Source organism: Pseudorca crassidens, chromosome 16 (assembly GCF_039906515.1).
Source record: "Pseudorca crassidens isolate mPseCra1 chromosome 16, mPseCra1.hap1, whole genome shotgun sequence".
Classification (NCBI taxonomy): domain Eukaryota; kingdom Metazoa; phylum Chordata; class Mammalia; order Artiodactyla; family Delphinidae; genus Pseudorca; species Pseudorca crassidens.
In genome coordinates this window covers 1,286,249-1,309,082 of record NC_090311.1, presented here as the reverse complement: position 1 = coordinate 1,309,082, position 22,834 = coordinate 1,286,249, and the positions used below count along the sequence as shown (strand labels likewise).

Here is a 22,834-nt window from a genome sequence, read left to right as displayed (position 1 = left end):
GCCGAGTTGTCTTTGACCACCTGTGACACGGCGGGCTTTGCTCTTCTGGGCTGACCTTGGGAGAAGCTCTGGATCCTGGTGAGGGCCGCACCTTCTGTGCCCTCTTCCGGGACGCCTCTGTGTCCGTGGTTAAGTCACAAAAGGCTGATTGGTTTTAAGCCATGAAAAGGCTCATTGGTTTATAGTCACATTAAAATAGGTAGCCATTTAAAGACTTAACTTTTATTTACCAAAGATTATCCCAGATCACAAGAACCTGAAAAACATTTGGATTAGTTTCTGTATTTCTGAGAGTTTTAGAGATACTTAATTTATATAAAGGCTTATTTGTCTAGTCCTAGGACTAGACATGACATTCTGTGTCTTCTTTTTCATTTAATCTTCCCATAGGATGAACAAAGAGTGTATTCATAAAAAAGAGGTCATAAAAGGTTTTTCTTTACCTTTTGAGTAATCTGCCTAGAAAACAAAGATTCTGTGTCTTAACCAAACAGTTTCCTGGGCTTCGTGTTGCCTTTATCACATCTTTGATTACTTAGAAAAACGGACTCTTCTCAATATCAAAAGAACTAAATTTTCTTTTTCCTCAAGTGTATGACTTCCTATATTTGCCTTTAAAATCTTTGTCACTTCAGAAACTAACACAACATGGTAAAGCAATCATACTCCAATAAGGATGTAAAAAAAAAATCTTTGTCACTTAGGTTCAATGGCTAAATACTGTTTCATAGTGACCTGCAATCTTATTTAATCGTGTTTTCAACTTTTTGACATTTTTTACAAACTTCCCAAAATCAAATTCAAAATAAAGTCTTTTCGACCTTGAACTAAGTTTGGGATTTTCAAGAGGGCCCCTGGAGAATCTCAAAAGGTTTATTATCTTACCTTATAAAAATAGAGATATTAAACTAATTAGGCATATTTGATATGTTAAATTACATGGGAAATATTGTCAAATTAAAACTGGTGATAAATCTTCTCTACATTTGTATGGTTATATGTTACTTATGTATAAGTGTTTCCAAAGTTATACAAAATGGTTAGAAATTTTTCAGTGTCCTCACTCTCTATATAATCAGTCATAATTCCAAGTATTATCTTAAAATACTATATGCCACAGAAATAACCAAATTTCCACGTCAATTGCATCACTTTTGCAATAAACTCATCAGATCTTTGACCATGGCTACTTTTCAACTTCAGTCATTTACACATAGTTACTGTTTTACTCTGATGCTTTCCTGAAAGCTTTTACAATGAACTTCAGACAAAAGTGCTTCATCTTTAAAAAGTTCACGGAAAGAACTCTGACAAGGACCCTGGAATACAGGTTTCTGGTAACTAAAACCACACCAATGAACCAGATGAGCCTTTCTAAAATCTAGTGGAAAAACTGATGGGTTCATAAAACTACTAATCCAAGATCAAGGAAAACAAGAATTAATTACATGGGACTAAATGAACTCATGAAGATGATTATTATTTTTATGACTTTTTGTTTGAAGCATTGTTGGTTTTTTAATGTTCTGTTTTCCAGGCTTAAGAAATTATTTTTCTCTTTCTCTTTAAGCAATCTGGAAAAGTATACCTTTGTAAAGAGAACTGAGACATTTATCTTTTCCCTGATCCCTGCAAAATTCAGAAACTCTTATTAAATGTCCTGTTTTCATGAAAATATAGTTATTTACATATAGGGTCAACAGAATATGTTCTCCTTGTAACAGGATTTAATTTAAAACATTGGTTATGTTACCAGACTTCCACTGGAATGTCATATTTTAAAACGATGTACATGGGATCAAGTGGTTCTAGGTATTTTCACCATAAGAATCTTTGCTGCAAGCAGAGACAACTGATTGGCCATAATACGATTTTGCCATAAAAGATAAAATAATAAAAATAAAACAAAGAGAGACATTTAAAAAGACTTAATGAAACATGAAAATTAATAGCAAAAATTTTTAAGGATTTTATTGTAAAAAATAAAAATGCAAGAAAGATCTGAATACATTTAACATGTGTGTAGATTCATGATTATAGTTGTATTTGGGTATAGCTTAGAAAAAGCAATGAAACTTCCTTTCTTAAAAGTCGACCAACCATTAAGGATTCAAGATTTAATGTTGGATGTAAATTCTTTACGATATAAAAAAATCTGCTTTCTCTCTGGATTTCCCTGGAAGTAAAATGAACAGACAAGGGATGCTGCTGTTTTGTATCAATATACGGATGTACATAACTAGTAGGACATATCTGGGCTACACGGAAACGTTCCATCACACGCTCAGCCCTTGTATTTCTCCAAATCATCTCGGCCAGATTCTGTGCCAAACACCAAAATTCTGTCTACATCACGTTCTCCACCATCAAACAGCAAAAAGGTTTCACCACTTTCAAGAAATGTATTCTCATCAGGAATCACGTAATCCTTTCTTTCTAGGGAACAGGAGGAGGCTGAGTCTCCTTTCTCTGCCAACTTCCAACACTGCCTATGATACATTTGGGAAAGATGGCGTGAGACACTGTACCTAAATTAGCTACGGGATTGGTAATTAATGCTCTCCAAGACTGTTGTGAATTACTAGCCACCTCTTTGACATCTGCTGTAGTTTGGGAAACTTTTGGTTTTGACGGGTGGCAGGGATGGCTGTGCCCACGAAGAATTTGCCGACTGACATGTTATTTTCAAGTGTAGTTTGCAATCTGGCTTTTACGGCAATGAAACCCAACTGTCAAACCAAACTGTCAACCAGTTATTTTATCTTTTACGGCCAATTAGATGTGCAGGGAAACTGCTTGGGACAAAGATGTTTACAGCGAAAACACCTGACACTCGAATCAGGTTTGATCGCAGACTAAGGTGGACCCTGTGGAGCAAAGCTTGTGGAGCCCGGGAGGTTGTGGCCTAGCGCCTGGCTTATGGGCTCATGTCCTCACGAGTGGGTAAAGGTCACTTCTTAGCAGGTCCAGGGATCTCAGGATGTCTGGGGACATCGAGAAGAGAGGAGCGCACCCAAAGTCACGGGTACCGAAGGTACAGCCTGGTGACAAGTTGCTGGCTTGGCTTCTTAGCCTCGAGAGGCTTTTAAAAGTCGAATCTGGAATTCCTTATAAAAGTTCCAGCAAAGCAGACTTAAAAGACCTACATGTTCAATCTACTCTTGCTGCACTGATATCAATAATCAGGCCAAGTTTAATGAAACCAGACTGATTTTGCAAACAAACTAATCTTCCATTATCTCTATTAAGAATGGGGGGGCTTCCCTGGTGGCGCAGTGGTTGAGAGTCCGCCTGCCGATGCAGGGGACACGGGTTCGTGCCCCGGTCCAGGAAGATCCCACATGCCGCGGAGCGGCTGGGCCCGTGAGCCGTGGCCGCTGAGCCTGCACGTCCGGAGCCTGTGCTCCGCAACAGGAGAGGCCACAGCAGTGAGAGGCCCGCATACCGCAAAAAATTAGTAATAATAAAATAATAAATAAATAAATAAATGAATGGGGGTGATTGTAGGGACAGAACTCTGTTTTAGTAACAGTACAGCACACACTGTGGGGTGTCCAATGGCCACGTCTCTTTGTCAGCAATTAACATTTCCAATTTCTCTCCTACCCTTCTGACCTGGAATCACGAGAAATGAAAACTTCCCCTACAAGCTGAAGCTTGACGACTTAGTATAAACTTCAGAGAAATCACACAGGTCACACGTGGACCATCCCCCTGGTGCTGCCTGGGGGCTGCTCAGAGCTCACCCAACGCCATGGCCACGTCCCAACTGCAGCCCAGGAAAAGCAACGGAACTGCCACCAGCTGCCCTTGCCCCCCCCCATTCCAGGGAGGCACAGAGACCACCCTCCTGGAAGTGCCCGCGCTGACCACCCTCTGGACTCAGGCCCGGCTGGACAGTTGGCTTTTCCTTTGTTTCCACAGAAGTACCTCCCATTAAATGCTGATCGCTCAGACCACGCAAAGGCCTCACTTCGGCGCGAAGGCCCTCCAACGCCGCCTCCTAAAATGAGACACGACTGCTTAACTAAACTGACCTGTTCTCAGGACTAAGAAACTGGTTCACTGAGACATGCAGCAGTTCACAGCTGTGACTCTTCCCGACGGGGGTGTTGGGTGGAGTCAGGGCGGTGGGACACGCCCTGAAAGGTGCACTCTGGCCACAATCGCCTCCAGCCAACGACCCTCACAGAGCAGCAGGGCAATGGGCTCCTGCACGCCCCTTTCCCTCTGCAACCAGGGAATCACCCCACGTGGACGATCTTATCCTCAGTCCAGGCCAGGAGAATTCTGTGCAAGCAGGCCTTGCTGAAGCATGTTTTCTCCTCCTTCGGCCTCCCACGGACTCTAGTTACCTTTCCACGTCGCCGCTTTGTCCGACCCACAGCACAGAAACATTGAGGTTTTGCCTCCTCTGGGTCTTCATTTCCTTACGAGGGCTCCAGCGTCATCCAAAACTTACGTTAAACAATGTGTATGCTTTTGAATGTGAACTTACATTAACTGTACGCTTTTCTCCCGTTCCTCTGCCTTACGTCACTTTAATTCTCAGGTCCAGCTGAAAACCCTAGGGGAGGAGAGGGGAAACCCGGCCTCCCCTCCAGCCCCAGGAGGGGCCAGCCCGCGGCCACCTCCATTCCAGACCACGGGAGGACACACCTCTGTTGTCTGAGGCCGCCCCGTTGTGGTGCTTTGTCACGGCCGTGAGAACATCCTGCTTCCTGCCAGTGTCCGTGACCACGCCTGTGGGCACTGGCCCGCCCGGCTCCCACTGGCCTCCCCCAGGCACCCTCCCGCCTCCCTGTCCAGGCGGCCCCAGTCCAGCGCACACCCTGAGCTCCTTCACCACCCTGTCCCACCCAGGCCAGGGGGCGCCAGCGCGGCTCCAGCGGCCCAGACCGGCCCCCGGAGGCCCACGGCCGCCGGGCACATTCACGTTTGTTTGAGCCGGTGCTGGGCTTCCCCTTAGAGTCAGTGGCACCCGAACGCTCTCTGGAGGGGCAGCCGAAAAGGGCTTTAGGCCCCCAGCGGCCCAGCTGGAAGAGGCCGAGTGGGCCCGGCCCCTGCGGGCTCCGCAGAGCCCCCGACGGGAGAGGCTCCAATCAGAGGCCGTTTAAAGCGCTGGGGTTTGGTGCAGAGGGACCCCGGCCGCAGCTCACACAGAGCAGCGAAGGGCCAGAAAGCCTCTGGCATTTTATGAGCAGCCTCCAAGGCTGAGAGCATCGGTCGCATGAAACCATTTCCTCAAATGGAACTGGTCTCGGCTTCTGAGCTGCGTCCTCCCATAATCGACTTAAGACAGACTAAGAAGAAATGGAATTAGATCTAAGCATGAAAAGGAATAAAGTCTGTAGATCCCAGGGCACCAGGGCAGCCCCGGGCTTTCCGTGTGACATGCCACTGGCCGCAGCAGCGCCTCCAAGGCCTGGAATAGTTGGGGACGAATGGCGGGGGTTAATTTTCATTTTTATTGAACGCTGTTTACACGTTTGGCAGATTTTTTTTCCTGGAGCTGACAAGTTGGTCACATAATTCATAGGGAAAGACAATCAAGTAAAAATAGCCAAGAAGAAAACTTTAAAAGAACAGCCAGGCAGGGACGTGAGCCCTGATCAGGTGTCAGAACACGTTATATACACCTTCCGTGATAACGTGCGGTCCTACAGCGGAACAGGCAGGCAGGCCAAGGGGCGGGAGGGAAAATCCAGAAATAGACCCAACGGTGTAAGGATACTTAGTACATAACAAAGGATACTTAGTACATAACAAAGGCGGAGTCTCAAATTTATGGACAAAATAGACTTTTTATGAAAAATGGCGTTGGGATAACCGAACAGCTACATAAGAAAAGATGTAACGTGATCCATTCGTGACACTTTACAAGGCAGAATAAATTCCAAATGCGTAAGAGGTTTAACATGATTAGGGAAACACAGACATGCTGAAGGAAACAGGATGGGGTCCTCTACAGCTAGAAGGGGGGACGCATCCCTGTGGTCCCAAACCTGAAAGCAACAAGGAAGAAGACCAACAAACACGACTACACACAAGGAAAAACCCACAGAAACAAAGGTGAAGACAAATAATAAACGGGGAAAATATCTGCAACTCACTGAGAAATAAAAGGTTAAGATCACTAATATAATGAGGCTTTAAAAATTAAAAAAACCATCAGCCCAGAAGAAAAAGGGACAAAGGATGTGAAAATGGTCTTCGAACATTTTAAAAAGATGCTCAACCTTGCCTGTCATAAAAGAAATGTGAGATGCCATTTCTCACCTGTCGGGCTGGTGGAGGCCCAGCCCTGGCAGCAGCCCTGGGCAGGGGCCCAGGGGCGCGTGAGCCCCACGGATGGCTGGCGTGTCTGGAGGCATCACACGTGCATCGATCCTGCATCCCACACAGCCCGCTTCTAGGAACCAACCGGAAGACGCGCCGGGTCACGCGTGAGGCCTGATACCCGCGGCCCCGCCTGTGGCCGCAAAGCTAGGAAGCAGCCTGACACTCACCAGGAGCACATGCGGTAGCAGGACAACGGGCCCCTACGTGCCCACGTCCCAACCCCTGGACGCTGCGGACGTGCCACCTCATGTGGCTAAGGGGACCCTGCCGATGGGGGTACGTGAAGGAGGGTGAGATGTAGGGGTTGCTCTGCATGGTCCAGGTGGGCCCAGAGTAACCACCGGGCCCTTCGAAGGGACAGAGGAGGTGGCAGGGGGGAGGTCAGAGAAGAGGTGACAAAGGAGCGGAGCTCTCAGGAAGGCAGGGCCACAAGCCCAGGAACGTGGCGCCTCTGGAAGCTGGAAAAGGCGGGACACGGGTGCTCCCCCGAACCTGCAGGAGGGCCCCGCCCTGCCCCACTGCAACTCCAGCCCAGGGCTGACCAGTCTCAGACTTCTGACTCCACGACTGTCAGGTGGCACGTTTGTGTTGCTGCACCCATGGGAGCTCGTCAGCATGCCCACCCCGTGGCAGGCTGTGCGGCTGCAAAGGGCAGGGAGCGGGGTGGTTCTGAACGAGAGCATGCCTTCCAGAAACACCGTCAAGTCAGAAGCAAAGCGTAGAGAGCGTGTGAACAGCAGGCGACCGGGCACTTAAGAAGCAGGCCATGCGGATATAGTGAAAAGAAACCAATGGAAACAGAAACCAAGCTTTTCCAAAAGGGATATTCAGGGAGGGAGGGAGACGCAGAGGGAGGAGATATGGGGATATATGTATGTGTATAGCTGATTCACTTTGTTATAAAGCAGAAACTAACACACCATTGTAAAGCAATTATACTCCAATAAACATGTTAGAAAAACAAAGGGATATTTGTAGGAGGAAGGCGGAAACAGGACAGAAGGAACAGCAGTGGAGGCTATACTTTGTCTTACAGATTTTCACCTGACATCATGCAAGTATCTTACATAATCATTAAATTTAACATAAAAGGTAATCTCTAAGAAATGAGAGCAAAGTAAAAACATAACGTTAATTGCACACCCAGGCCTCCGCCCCCCTGGGCTCTCAGGCAGGCTGACCTGGGCCTTTGGTCCCACGGGGACAGGTTGTCAGCTCAGTCCAGGAAACATTCTCCAGACCCGGTGCCTGCATCTGAGCCTCGGCGGAGACCCCATCCCACCCGAGGGCGCCACCCCACCCCCCCTCACAATCACAGCTAAAGCTCTACTATTAAAATACCACAAGGCACCATTTGATCAAGCAATCCACCGCTGGGTACGCACCCAGGAGAATTAAAAGCAGGGACCCAAACAGGTGTTCGTACACCCGGGTTCACAGCAGCCCGATTCACACTCGCCAAAAGACGGAAGGAATCCAATCCATCAGTGGATGAGCAGAGAAGCAAGTGCCCGCCCACGTAATGGAATGCTATTCGGCCTCTAAAGGAAGGAGGTTCTGACACAGGCTACAACATGGGTGAACCTGGAGGACATCAAGCTAAATGAGTTAAGCCAGTGACAATGTGGGATTCCACTTACACACGATACATAGATTAGCTGGATTCACAGAGATAGAAAGTAGATTGGAGGTTACCAGGGGCTCAGGGAGCGGGTAGGGAGTTAGTGTTTAATGGGGACAGAGTTTCTGTTTGGGACGATGAGAAAGTTCCCGAGGTGATGATGGCTGTACACCAGTGTGAATGTACCTAATGACACTGAATTGTATGCTTAAAAGTGGTAAATTTTATGTTATGTGTATTTTACTCTAATTTTTTTTAAAAAGTTAATATCAAGCCAACGTATGTCCCAACTAATGGAGTCAAGAAACACCATTGCTCGAAGGTCTGGGGGCGGGGCTCTCTGACAATGGAGACAGATCCATGACATCTGCTTGGGCTGCAGCCATGGACTGGCCCTGCCCTGAGTGGGCAGTGGGCAGGGGTGGGCAGAGAGGGCGGGCGGCAGGCCGGCTTGCCTTCAACGATGCTGCCCACGGCCCCCCGAGACCACCTGTGTGGTCGCAGTCGAGGGTGTGATGGGAACACGGAGGCTGGGCCGAACGTCCGGGGCACAGCACGCAGGCACAGGCTTCTGAGATCCAGAGCCCAGATCGGTGCCTGGACATCTCAGGAGAAGGGGCTTCGAGCCTGGTCAGGGAGCTGGACGGTGATGGCAAGGGCCAGAGCACAGCCCTCGCCGCCAGCGTAAACACCAGGATCACAGGGCCGAGGACGGGCTGCAGGCAAAGCTGTCTCCAGCAGCCCCGGTGGAGGCTGTGGACAGCCAGGTTCGAGTCCCAGAACCCGACACCTCCACACCCTCGGCCACAGCTGCCCTCTCCTCACGGCGTTTCCACCATAAGGGATGCACGGAACCCCAGGCAGCTCCTCCTGGGTTAACTCAGCAAGATGTCACAGCAGCACTCGGGAGGGCTGATCACTTGCCACCCGCCGAGGTGTTGCCATAGCAATTGCAAGCAAAGGCTTCTCACTCAGATGGCAGCGGGGGGAGGCTGGGCAAGGTGGCGTCACTGGGGTGCCCTGAGAACAGGGTCCGGGAAAAGAGGCAAGGCCGGGGGCCCCCAGGACGGTACTTGTCCCCCTTGCAACCACTCTCTTGCTCTCCCACCCACCCCATCCTCCAGGTCCACCCGAGGGTCCGGGGGGCAGGAGACTCCTCGGATGGCTGGGATCATCTTACTTCTTTCCCCACAAACTGGAGAAACACAAAGCCATGGGCCTGGGCTCTGGCCACTTCATCCCCTGAGGTTGGTGCCTTCCTTCCCTCCCCAAATAATCACCCAACCAGCCCTCCTTCTGCAGGAGCAAGGGGCCGGGGATGAGCATCTCACCCCCAGGTTGGGCCCAGGTGACCAGAAAAGGGTCCCTGGGCCTCACAGCTGGAGAATAGCCCCCATCCCTGCCCTATTTCACAGCGAGTGTCCTGACTCGGAACCCACGGCCTCCTGACAGGCCTGGGCTGGGGGAGGGCAGAGGGTGGCCAGGCCCTCCTACCCCAACATTGACTGGGGCAGGCACCCCAGAAGCAGCCCCTGTGTCAGTTCCAGCCCAGCCTTTGTGCAGATGCAGAGAGAGGAAAAAGGGGCACCGTGGGTGTGGGGTATGCAGAGCAGTGGGTGAGAGGAGGCCTGGCCAGTGAGGGCAGGACCCCACCCAGAGTCGAGAAAAGGCCCCGGGAGCCAGAGGGGCTGGAATGCAGGACGGAGCCCTGGACGCCCCCGCTCATACGCCGAGTCCCGCCCACTGTGCAGAGCTCTGCATCCAGGGCCAGGGCCTCTGGGACTCGCCAAGGGATGCCCCGCCCCCACTCCCAGGAGCCAGCCTTTCCTCCGGCAGGGCTGTGCCCATCAGATGCCTCGACACTCACTTCCTGATGCTGCCCGGTCTGGCTGGCTGCCCACTGTTAGGGGGCTCTGCAGACCCCAGTCGAGAGTGGAGACCCACCTCTGCCCCACGGACAGCATCATGGGAGCACATTTAGCCCCCAACGCCCCTGGTTAAGGCAGGAGGGGGCCTCACTATTCCTGGCAGGGATGAGCCACAGCCGGCAAAGCCAGGCCACCACCCTCCGCCCACACCCGGAACCACCCACCTCCTCAGCAGCTGAGGGCAGGCAGAGGGCAGTGGGGGTGGAGGGGGTGCAGCGGGCCGGGGCACAGAAGCCACCGTTCCCAGTACACTGGAAATAAAGCTGGAAAATAAAACATATTCACAGTAACACAGAAGATAATACATAACAGCTGAACATAAAACAACTAGAAGAACTAGAAGAACTAAAAGAACCGTAAGAACAATATATACTAAACACGACCAAATGTGAAGGATCCCGGAGGGAAGATAACCACTTCCCTCCCATTTCATCTTGAAATGCAATTCCTACTCAAATTTCAATGAGTTTATTTTTGATCTTGACGGAATGTATTTGAAAGCTCAATCGGAAAAATAAATACACGAGAGCAGCTGACATTCTGGAGGATCATGGGCCGGGCGCTGTGACGCTCTGAAGGCTTTCGGGGGTTAGAACGGAACGGAGTCCCTGAGTCAGGGCAGAGGCCGCAGAGAGCCAAGGACAGGCAGCAGTTCCCCCTGAGGACAGACAGATGGACGGATGGACAGAGCAGCTGAGCTCGCCAACTGAAAAATGGTAAATTCCAGAGGGAGTGAAGTTCTTTCCCCAAACAGAATATTTTCTTTGTTCTGAGTGTAAAAGTAGTAATGATCGTTGTAAACAAAGGCCAGTGTGAGACAATGTTCCAGGTGGGCGCGGGCAGACGCGATGCCTCCCGAGAACCCAGGGAGGACGCACGGGGCCTGGGGGCCAGAGGAGGAGGGAGGCCAGGCTGGCAGGAAAGGAGGGAGGGAGGGGGAAGAGATGGGGAGGGTGGGCGGGCAGCGATGAAGCACAGGTGTCATCAGAGCAGCTCCCGGGCAAGTTCCATCTGGAGAGACGGGACATTTGATTCTCACCTCTAGCCCACCGCCCCACCGCCGGGAAAAAGGTGGGGAAGCCACAGGCGTTCCCTCTAAAAGTAGAAACACACCTTCCGTGTCCTCAGGTAACCAGAGCCCTAGGGAGAGTCCAGCCTTTCGGGAGGAGCCGTGTGGCCAGAGAAGGGCCAAGTGACACTGCCCACTTCCACAGCAGACCGGGGCCCAGCCCCAGGGGTCAGCGTGGTCCCGGAAGTTGCCGCCACCCTGTGCACACGTGCGCCCCCTCAACAGAGCCTGTCCCAGAGGGGCCCCGGGGGCTGCGCCCCTGCACTGGGCTGCAAACACCACTGACCAGGAGGGTCAGGGGCTCGGAGCAAACGCCCATCGACAGGTCCTGCAGTAATCCTGTGACAGTGCAGCGTGGAGCTGGAATTCAATTTCCTGTGCAAATCAAACCTGGCTGGCAGTGCTGGCGGGGAGGCCCCACTGCGCGCGCGCGCGCGCGCGCACACACACACACACACATGTACACACACGGGGGGGGGTGGATGGTGGCGTTTGAGGGCTAGGCCATCACCAACACCCACAAAATATAGGCCGATCTTCTCCAAGTCTTAATTATTCCACCGAAACGATCTGCCTTGGAATAAACTGCAGCCACGTCGTCCAGCTGGACAGAACTTCGGGAGACCCCAGCTGAGGCGGGAGCTCGTGCCCATCACACCTGAAAAGCACCCTCATTCCCAGGAGCCGCTGAGTACAGGCCCCGGGCTGGGCAGCTGGAGGCCGGGGGAGCCAGAAGGACTGCCTGGGACCTTCCAGTTCCTTTGAGGGCCCCAGACAAGGAGGCAGAGCCTTGCTCCCCAGGCCCCCTCCCCAGCAGGGGCCCCATAAGTCCCGGGCGCCAGGGACCCGTGGCCATGCACGTGGAGGGCAGGGCAGCCCCGAGCCGAGGGGCCCAGAGGGCAGCCACACGCCAGGCTCACCTGGGCCGCAGCCGGGGAGACAGGTGCCCAGGAGGGGGACGCACACCCCAGGGTGGCCCCAGGAAAGGTCAAAGCAAGGGTGCCACAGCCCACAGGTTGGGCCCCAGGGCAGGCGGTGAGGCCACAGCTGGAGGAGTCAGGGGCGGGGAGGTGGCCCTGCCCTCCACCCAGGGGGGCCCGCTGCCCGTGCACAGTCCCCACGTGGCCCCGGGGAAGCCCAGGACTCTGCTCCAGGCCCCGCTGGGCACTCACTGCACGCCGAGGGGCCGCTGAGCTCCATGAGAGCCGTGTCCGTGTCAGCTCAGGGCCCAGGGCTGGGGGCTTCTCAGAGCCCAGGATTGAAGGGAAGCAGGGGCTGTGAACGGGGCGGGTAGGGCCTCAACCCCGGCGGACCCACAGCTGGCAGGAGGGGGCAGGGGCGTGTGTGGGAGAAAGAAACTTGAGGGCGGCCTGTGTGGATGTAACAATGCAGGGCAGCCCTGCCTCACCCTGAGGGTGGGCTCCTTTCAAGGAAGTTTCTAGGGCACAAGGAGGGCCTGCCTTGGGGTGGGGCAGGAGACGCCCCAGCACAGGATGCTTATGAGGGCCCCCCCGACCACGGGACCCTTCAGTCCTGTGGCTGGAGCCGCCCTGGTGTTCATGAACTGAGCAGAGACTAAGCCATGAGCAATTGCAGAGGAACAGGCCTCTGGGAGTTTGGTTCTTAATGAGCCAGACCCGGAACCTGGGGCAGAGGCAGGCAGGACCCCACAGGCCAGCCCCAGCGGGTAGGCGGGCTGTGCGCTGGAGGCGGCAGAGGTGGCGGTCTGGGACCTATAGCTTGGTCCACAGGGCTGGTGCCCCCAACACTGACCCAGGAGCTGGTCTGAGGTTCCCCAGGGCAGCCTCGGGCCTGGGGCAGGGAGGGAAGTAGAGAAGGGGGCAGGGAGCGGGGTCGGAGCTGGGGAGGAAGGGAAAGGGGAGGAGGAGAGGCTGGCTGGGAAGGGCCCCCAAAGGCAAAGGTCTGAGCCCAGAGCCCCACCCGCCGGGCTCCCCACTCCACGCACCCCTGTGAATGAACCCGGTCTTCGACCCCCGCCAGCCGCTGCTTCTGCTGGGAAAAGACTCAGCTATGCCAGCAAATGCTCTGTGCAGGCAGGGGCAGTGAGGTCAAGGTAGGGACTGCCCAGCTCCAGGGACTGCAGCGCCCCGGGGCCCCTGCCCACCTTCTGCTTGTAACGGATCGCTGTGGAGCCCTATAGCCCGCGCCCCAACTACAGTGAGTGGGGCAGGGCAGGAGCACGTGGTCACACCAGCCAATCAGAGGGCTGCCCCGGGCCATCTCAGGCCAGGGCGGGAGGACAGCAGCCCTCGTCTCTCTGGCCGTGGAGCTCAGAGGTCATCCAGAGCTGAGCCGGAGAGAGAGGGCCCGGGTGGGCAGAGACCATGAGCCCTGGCAGGAGCCCAGCCCAGCTCAGCTGCCTCGGGGGCCTTCCCCACCCTGCTGACATTAGCTCTTATCTGTCACCCTTTTCCGCTCTCTTGAATTAAGCGTGTGTCACCTGCAGTCTGAGATTCCGGGTACGACACACAACGCCTGGCCGAGGGCTGCCACGAGCATCGCGGTGGAGGTCCACAGTCCCACTACACCTGCCCCTCCCCCAAGGAGGCCCGCCGCCGGGGGCTCACATCTGCACAGACACGGCCGGGGGAAGCCTCGCAGCTGCCAGCGCCGTGTGGGCACGGGCACGGGGGTGGCGGGAAGTGTCCTGTCAGTAGTATCACTCCGGCCTGGCCTCTGCTCTGAGGATGGTCCCAGCCTCCTCGCGGGGTCAGCTGGCCATGACGTCCTCAAAGGCTGGCGGACAGAGCCCAGTCCACCCCCAGGCTAGTGGGGGCTGTGTTCTCCCCACTCATGGCTGCTGGGCCGGACCACCACCAGCTTCCGCTCTGCCTTGGAGAACAAAGCTCTCTACGCTGGGATACGATTTCTCCAAGAACTGGGAACTTGGGAGGGGCTGGGGGGTGTTAGCTGGGTGCAGGATTTCATTTCACAGGTTGGAGACGGCGGGGTGACGGCTGCACGACAGTGGGGATGTTCTTAATGCCACTGAGCTGTGCAGTTAAACATGGTTCAGATGGTACCTTCCAAGTGCTGTGTAATTTACCACCGTAAAAAACTGGAAACAAACCAAACACAACATCCAGTCTTGTGTCCAAGGCCCACATGCAGCCAATCTGGGTAATCCATTCCCGGAGCCACTGCCCTGAAGGGTGGAGCCACCTTGCTGGGGGCAGACGGGTCACGTCACACACACCGACCACTGTGCCTCTGTGCATGGGGGGCGGGGGGCGCTGAACATTCACACCCACTTGGCCGAGGGGGCTTCCCCAGCAGTTCGTAAAGCTGGTCTTCACTGGGCGTCCGGGCATGGTGGAGCCAGCGCACACCCTCTGAAATAAGGCCACGTGTAAACAGGTGCGCACGCGGGTGTGCACGTGGCCCCGCCGTGCACGCTGGAGCTGGCTCAGCTCCTCACTCTCTCTCCTCATGGGGTCCCCGCCAAGCCACCGAGAGCAGCGGAAGGACCAGAGCCCACATTCCAGACACATAACTGCACCTGGCACCGGCAACCGTGGCCCAGAGACCCCTGGAGGCCTAACTAGGGAGCAGGAAGCAGCCCTCCAATTACACTGTAACCTGCGTCTGAAGATACAACCCTGGAAGTACCCCACACTTCCTCCTGTCACCCCACTCTGAGAGCCCCATTCCTGGGACCCTGTGGCCAGCTAGATTTTCAGAGCCGAGAACGGTCCGAGGAGCCAGAATCCTGGGGTCCTGCAGACACTGCAGAGCGGGCGGGCTGCCCAGCTGCGCACCTGAAGGGAGGACAAGCCCCTCGCAGGGGTGCAGGGGGCCCAGCCTGGGGGGCGATGGGGGTGGGGACAGGGCAATGCACTGCCCACCCCAGTCAGTCTTCGCCCCAAGAGCTTCCCTCCCCGGCCCATGTTCCAGTCATCTGTATGACACCCACGTCTCCCTGTATAAGCCATCCTTCCCAAACCCAGTCTCGGCTGGTGTCCTCCCCCCCGGGGGGGGCACCTTCCCCTAAGCCCCACCCTGCCTGCCCCCCTCGCCTCCCACACGCCGGTGCTCCCGTGGGAGAAGCCAGGTGGCGGAGACTGTCTCAGGCGCCACCAGCGTCTGACAAGCTCACCGACCAAGGACCTCATCTTTGGATCGACCATCTTTGCACAATCAACAAAAGGCCAGGTCCATCAGTCACCTCCTGACTCCGAGAGGCGTTAAAAATGCTCTCTCCCTAATGCACACAGCATTTCAATGGATTTGTGCAAAGGGGCTAATCTGCTCTGGCTATAATTACCCCAGGCCTGGTAACCTAAGGCAGCACTCGCTGTGATACAATGAGATGGAGATAATTAACAGCATTCAAATACCCTGGTAGCCTGCGCTGGCAGCACAGCAATCCCTTTAAAACGCGTACAGGGCTCACAGAGACGGCGTCCAGACAGCTGTGTGGGGCGTGGGGGCGCAAAGGCCTCATCTGTCAAGCCCTCTGAGCTGAAAAGAAACTGTCCATTCAGAAGGGATTCACTGCAACAGGCCTGGCAAGGCAGAGTCCCGGGAGCTAATTTTAACCTTTGCAGAGCGCTCCTTAAGCCTCTTTGAGTTGTAATTACCCCCCATCTCTAGGCAGGACAAGGCGACAAGCAGGAAGTCAGATCTGGCCAAGAGAAACCGAAGCAAAGTGGAGAATGGGCTCCGGGGGTCTCTCTGGAGAAGTGCAGCGTGGCCGCCCACCCTGGGTCCTGCCCCTGCCTGACCTGGAGGAATGGGCACAGGCGAAGCCTGGCCTCTGGGCTCCAGCCGCAGCAATGGTGTCCGAGCGTCGCTGTCGCTCCAGACACCAGGCATCAGCTAAACCAGGAGCGGCTTCTGTGTGAAACGCTTCCCTCTCAGACCTCGAGCCGGCTCTGTCCCTGAGGAAAGCTGTTCTGCTGCAACATGGGCCTTGGTACGGAGAGTGAGGGTGTCAGGGTCTCGGCCCTGGAAGAGCCCGGGGGCCGCGCCATCTGCACCCTCAGCTCCTGGCCGAGCTACTAGACCCCCAAAGACCTGGGCTAAGAAACCCCAGCATCGGTGAGCGCGGCCGGCAGTCCATCCCGCGGCCCCAGCATCACCGGCCTGCTCGGCCGGAAGCACACCCACACCCTCCACCCATAGACCCAGCTGGGGCCGGCCTCGCTCACACCCCTGTCCAGCCTCGGCCCCCTGCCGGCTGGCCTTACCTTGCCGAAGCTGCCCTTCCCAATGGCACGGAGAATCTGGAAGTGGTCCAAGTTCACTGCAGAGAGAACAGAGGGATGCCAGGTGAGGTGGCAGAAAGGCCCTGTGCCTGCCACGAGCCCCCCCGCTGGAGCAGTCCCCGAGTGCCCCTACACTGCGGGAAGCCCCCCACACTGCAGGGCGCCCCTGCAGCCCTTCAGCGGCCCACCTCCCCCAGGGCCTGGCGCTGCAGGGCGGGCCCGAGCCGAGGCAGAGGGGGGCTCCTGGGGGCTGTGCAGCCCCTCTTGCCGGACTCACTGTGGGGTGAGGCCAGGCCACACTGCCCACACATGGGACACGATCAGACAGGGCAGCTCAGCTCAGCCCCAGGCACCCCGCAGCCCCCCAGTGAAAGCGGCCCCCAACCCGCAAAGACCCATAAATAAGTGGCCCGCCCTCTGAGTCTCGGCGGGGGGCTGTGCCCTGTGGGCATCTCTGGACCAGCTTGAGGGGAGCCTGCAAGGGCCCCGGGATGGATAATGGGGCCGTCCACAGCCTGAGCGAAACCACTCGACGCCTTATTTCTACCGACTTTCTTCACAGAATCAGATAACGAGCCCCACCCCAAGGAAACTGCAGCTCTTCTAACTGTCACAGCCCTGCTGAAGGACGCTCCCGCCGCCGTGCACCAGCCTGCCAGCGTGAAGCCCCGCGGAGGGGAGGGGGCGTGGACAGCTTTCCGGGGCTCCCACTTCTGTTTCCAACCTGACGCGCTCTCTGCAAACACGCCACGGGGGTTCATGACGTCCACGCAGGTTTCCCCTCATACTGCTCGGGGGATCGGGTCTCTACCCAGGCCCGGGCCAGCCTGGCCTGTGTGCCCGCAGGTCTGTGCCCCCCAGGTCTCAAACCCCCAGGTCTGTGCCCCCAAGGTCTCTACCCCCCAGGTCTGTGCCCCCCAGGTCTCAAACCCCCAGGTCTGTGCCCCCGGGTCTGTGCCCCCCGGTCTGTGCCCCCAAGGTCTCTACCCCCCAGGTCTCTGCCCCCCAGGTCTCTACCCCCCAGGTCTGTGCCCCCCAGGTCTCTACCCCCCAGGTCTGTGCCCCTCGGTCTGTGCCCCCCAGGTCTCTACCCCCCAGGTCTGTGCCCCCCAGGTCTCAAACCCCCCAGCTCTGTGCCCCCGGGTCTGTGCCCCCCACATCTATGCCCCCAGGTCCATGTGCCCCCCAGGTCCATGTGCTCCCAGGTCCATGTGCCCCCCAGGTCTCTACCCCCCATGTTTGTGCCCCCCAAGGTCAGTGCACCCCCAGGTCTGTGCCCCTAGGTCTATGTCCCCAGTCTGTGCCCCCCAGGTCAATGCTCCCCAGGTCTCTACCCACCAGGTCCCGCCCAGGTCTGTGCCCCCCGGTCTGTGCCCCCCAGGTCTCTACCCCCCAGGTCAATGCTCCCCAGGTCTCTACCCACCAGGTCTCGCCCAGGTCTGTGCCCCCAGGTCCATGCGCCCCCAGGTCTGTGACCCACCAGCTGTCTGGGGTGGTGACCAGGTGTGGGAGGCTGGAGACACACGGGTCCATGGGGCACAGACCTGGGGGGCACGGTCCGTGAAGAGGCCGCCCCAGGCTGCCCCCGCCTCCCTGTCCCCAGCGCCCACCCAGCTCAGAGGTTCCCTCCTGAAGCCACTCCGATACTCAGGCACCGTGGCCTCTGTCCGTGCGGCTCTGTGCTCCCCACTGCACCCAACACAGTCAGAGAGCCTTGTCCGTTCCGCCACCTTGTTACAGTGCAGCCTCGCTCCCCAGGGAAAACCTAACTACGCTCCGTGACTGCCTCGCACGCTGGGGCTGCTCAGGCCGTCAGAGAAGCCCCAGAGACCCTGCTGCCCGCAGCCCCCACTGCCGACGTCTCCGCAGACGGTACAGGAAAGCCGGTCTCTGGCGGTGCCTGTGTGCGTGTGTGTGCATGTGCGTGTGCCTGTGTGTGTGTGTGTGTGCATGTGCGCACGTGTGTGTGTGCATGTGCTTGTGGGGTGGGGTGAAAGTGAGGAAGGAGGGGGCCCAGCACGAGACCCCAGCACGGCACCTCCTCCGGAGCTGAGCGTCTTCGCCCGCCAGTGGGGCTCACCCCTCCCGTCTGGAGATGGAGCCTGGCACCCAGAGGTGACACAGGCGCCGGGACCGGCACGGCAGGAGGACACTGCCCCGCGTGAGCAGTGGCAGGGCCGCGTGCTGGCGGACACCACAGGGGTGCCTCTAAGCCGCGTACTTGTCAACCTGCACTAGCACAGCCGGGCTGACCAGGCAACCCCAGCACCAGCTCCCACAGCCAGAGGTGGATGGCGGGGCAACCCCAGCCCTTGTAGGGACAGTGTCCCCGTGCCAACCTGGGACTGGCCCCTGCCACTGGCACCCGTGTGACCTCGGGGTCTGAGGAGGCCCTCGTGGGCAGCGGGGAGAGGATGGGGCATCGGGAGCACGGGGCTGTGGCTGCCGTGCAGTGGGGAGACGGGCTCTGCTGGGTGGCTCGGGGCCCAGGGACTGCCCCCCACCCCCCGCCCAGTCTCCTCCAAGGCCCGGCCTGTTGCCGCCTGGGGGCCCCTGGGTTTCTTCTCCCTTGTCGGAAGCACAGGAGGCCCACACGCCCACGTGCCCGAGGTCGGCGCAGCCCTGGCTGCTCCCACACCGAGCTGAGGACGAGGGCAGTGTCCCAGGCCCAGCCCAGGGACCACCGGAGGGCCTGCGGGGGCCATCCTGCGGCGCCCTGGGGGCAGGAGGTCCAGCCCAGCGGCCCGGGCGCAGAAGCTACGCCTTCCTGCGGGGCAGAGGCCTGAGCAGACCCCCGAGCACGGGCGCCCCGGGCCCGTGAGCTGGCAGGGTGCTCAGCAAGGGAACCACCATTTTTAGAGAAAAGCACAAATGCCAGACTTTCACTTTTTCAGGACAGGAAAGATGGGAACGCAGCTGCATTGAGAGGTCAGAAGCACAGGGACGCCCACGTCCCTCCCTGTAGAGGAGCTTAAACGGCTGAATGGATGGCTCCTCTCCTCCCAAGAGACGTCGGGAGGCTAAGGGCGCCGAGCCAGGCCGCGGGGGGAGCCCGGCCTGCGGTCTGCGCTGGGCGGCCCACGGTGCCGGCCCTGTGTTTTTGACACAAGTATCCCCACTTCCTAAGACACCGGCAGGGCGGCCGTGAGACGGCAGACAGTGCAGCGGGCGGTCAGGGAAGCCGCTTGCAGAAGACGCGGGTGGGACAGGACCCCAGGCGTGCCTGCCAGGCATCTCGAGAGCAGTGAGGCCGGGTCCCCGGGCAGGCCCCGGGCTGGGCAGGGTGCACATGGCAACAGACCAGAAGCCACGAGCAAGGAACATGCCAGTGACCCTGCCCGGAGGCGTGGCCGGCCTGGACCCCTCCAGGTGAGCCGCAAGCCCACCTGGCTAACCAGGGTCACTCTGCCCTCCAGTGACTGGGGGCTGCTCAGGGGACCCAAGGACCACTGCTCCACCCTGATGCCCACGCCCAGCCTAACCCCGCCCACCTGCTGGGGCAGGGAGCGCCTGGCGGTGCCCACTGCACACAGCGGCTCACACCCCCTCCCGAGACCCCGCCCCACAGCCCTCCAGGTGGAACCCGAGACCCCCTGCGGCTCTGGGCCCCTTCTTCCACCCCACGCCTGCTTCTGGCCACACACAGCGCTCTGGATGCACTCCGGGGAGGACTGGCACCTCCCACGAATGCCCCCCACCTACCCCTCCACCCCCCCACCTCCCCACCCCCACCCACCACCCCACCCACCCCCACACGCACACCCACACCCCCACACCCACACCCACACCCCCGCCCACACCCCCCTGGCCCAGTGCCGATGCTTTCAGCCCCGCCTCCGGCTCTTGTCCGGGCCTTCGAAGGACGCGGGAACAAACGAAACCCACTGACCAAGATCTGTCAGAACGGTGGTGGACAGGTTTGCCGACAGCGATACTGTCATTAGGAGGATGTAGTGGGAGCGGCGCTGCAAACACCACCGTCACACAGACGTCTGCGGGCGTCACTGATAAAGCGTGTCAAGTTCCCCCAACACTGAATCTGGGCGCATCTCACCAATGAGAGGAGGGGGCTGGGCTGCCAGAGCCCCGAGGAACACAGGGAGACGTGTGCGTGTGCACGGGGCAGGGGTCCCAGGGCAGACAGGGGTCGGGGGACACTGTGCTCGTCCACTTTCCTCCCAGCTTCCCGGCCACTGCACAGGGGTCAGAGCCACTGCCAGGCAAAGCCCAACCCCCGCTGTCAGCGACTCAGGGAGGGGCTGGGGCCCCGGGGACCGAGTAACGGTCCACCAAGACTCCAACATGATCGACGCCGCTGTGGGACGCTGCAGCACACCCTCCCCTGTGTCCGACACCCCGTGGGTCATAACGCAGGGAAAAGGAAAAGGTAATTCTGACCCCGACACGCCTCTGCCGGGAGCCTAAGTCCTGCACAAAGGAAACTTGTCTGCATGGGGTCCACAAGGAGACCACGGGGCCCCGCCCCACGGGCACCAGCACAGACTCCTCTTGGGGCGGATAAATATTGTAAAACAAGGGTTTTGAGAATATTTATTCTTCAAGGAAGGCTTTTATTTGCAGAGTTAGCCATCGGAAGCACAGCCGTTGCTAGGAAAATAGGTCATCTTGACCCAGCCGACAGCATGAGTGGAGGGAGGCTTTCATTCTATTTCACAAGGGATGAGGCGCCAACACCAGCCCCCTGCCCTGCCCATGGCCTCGGGGGGGGCCGCCCCAGGTCCTCTCGGCGCCCTGGCTCGGGTCAGGGTCACGGGCCTGAGCCCAGTGGTCACGAGCCGCTTTCCTCGACATCTGTCTCAGTGCTAAACCCAGGAGCCCAGACAGAGCTCTGTCCCCCGCAGGGAGTCTTCAGCCGTGTTCCCAGACTGGATGTTTCTCATCCAACCTCAGGGCTTCCCCAGGAGACCACCACCCCCAGGGAAAAGTCAAGGAGCTCTCTTCCAGAAGCACGGTCAACAGGCTGATGGCTCTGTTTCCAGGGGGACTAACAAGTCATCCCTGGCTCACGTCCCGCTGACCCTTTGCTGTCCAGACACAGGAGCCCTGACACTGTCACGGGCGGCTGCACCATCGGTCCTGCCAATGGCTGGGAGGGGACAGGCCACAGGCTCATGGGCAAAGGGGGTGGAGGGAGAAGAGGGGGCCGCTGCTCCCGGAGCACCTGTGTGAAGCAGCAGAGAAGGCCAAATGCTGGCTCTTGTGCAGTGACCACAGGATCCCAAGAGAAAAGGCAAGGCAATGTCTGAACACTTCCCCTGAAGATAAACTATCTGCCCTTCGTGTGCGCCTGGCCCAGCCTTCTTCCCATCCAAGGAGAGGGACGCCCGGCACTGAGCACCGTCAGGGCCCAGCACTCGGGTCGGCGCCCACGCCCATGGGCAGAGGGCCCCTCCCGACAGGCCACCATGGGCAGCAGCGTCCTGCTCAGACTCCAGGTGCGGAAGGCAGTCCTTCCATAAGCCGGAGCTCTTCTTAAAACAGACAGAAAGCTGCCCCCAACCAGGAAGGCAAGACAGAAGACGGGCCCTGGAGAGTGAGAACAGATGGGCTGCGGAGCCGTGAGGCGTGGCTATGGCTACCGGTGAGGATGCAGGAGCCCAGGGCTGGACGCTCCCCACAGGCCTGGAGGGGCAGCCCTACTCCCGACCCCTCACCCCCGCGTCCTAACATCTCGGGTCCTGAGACGACGTGCGGAGAAGCCACGGCCAGAGGGCAGCCCCTGGCCCGGGCTGGACCCAGAACCCAGACCAGGCCTGCCCCTTCCCAGCCTGCCCTCAGAGCTCCCCCACCCTCGAGAGATCCCCACAGCAAAAGTGGGGATTATGTGCAAAGCTGTAACACACACACCGTGGAAATTCATGCCAAAGTTGAGATTGGATTTTGTCAGACATCCTATGACCCGAAAAGCCCTCCAAGAAAATCATCCTTGTTCCTGCAGAGCTGTACGGCCACAGTGCAGCTCTCGCCCGGCCCGCACAGCCTGGCACAGGCCCACCCTGCCTCCTGGGGCACCCGGCCAGCCCTCCTGTGTACACGGACACCTGCGCACACAGGGGAGCCGGTCAGCGGACGGTCACTTCAGAGACACGCCGAGGCCTTGATCTGCTCACCACCACTTGTCCTCCAAGGCCGCAGGTCTGCAGGGACCAAGACCCAACAGGCCGAGAGCAGCGGGCCAGGAGGGGGCCCTCTGCGGAGGCCCCAGGGTCATCATCGTGTTTACTGCTCAGAGCAACCAGGCAATGAGGATGGGTGTTCCCCGAGCGTCCAGCAGACCCCAGTGAGGGACCACAGAAGAGAGGGACGGAATTCTCCACCTGCCGGCTCCACCCTGCGTGGGACCCTGCGACCAGGGGTTTCCTTGGCTCCCGAGGACGTCTCGAGAACCCTGGTCGGGAGGGTGAAACTCGGGGAGAGGGGAATAGGGCATTTGCTCTGGCCTGGACTCTAGACTCCCGAGAAGTGGGGCGGGCAACCTCGAGGTCGTTCCTGGGCACCTGGCAACGGCCGAGCATCACGTGCGCTGCCCACTAGCGTGGGGGGACCCGTCAGGCACCCCCAGCCACTCTCCACTGTCCTGTATCAGGACAAGCAGCAGACCCTGTGGACAGGGGACAGGTCTCTG

The 22,834-nt window shown here is 57.8% G+C and overlaps 1 protein-coding gene across 1 annotated transcript in view; it reads right to left on the bottom strand.

Annotated features, from left to right (window-relative positions):
- STK32C (serine/threonine kinase 32C) overlaps positions 1 to 22,834 on the bottom strand; it is an 83,037-nt gene that overhangs the window by 21,307 nt on the left and 38,896 nt on the right. Inside the window, exon 2 of the mRNA XM_067708979.1 lies at positions 16,171 to 16,226. Within this exon, the coding sequence (XP_067565080.1) occupies positions 16,171 to 16,226 (56 nt within the window). The remainder of the gene's footprint in view (positions 1 to 16,170; positions 16,227 to 22,834) is intronic.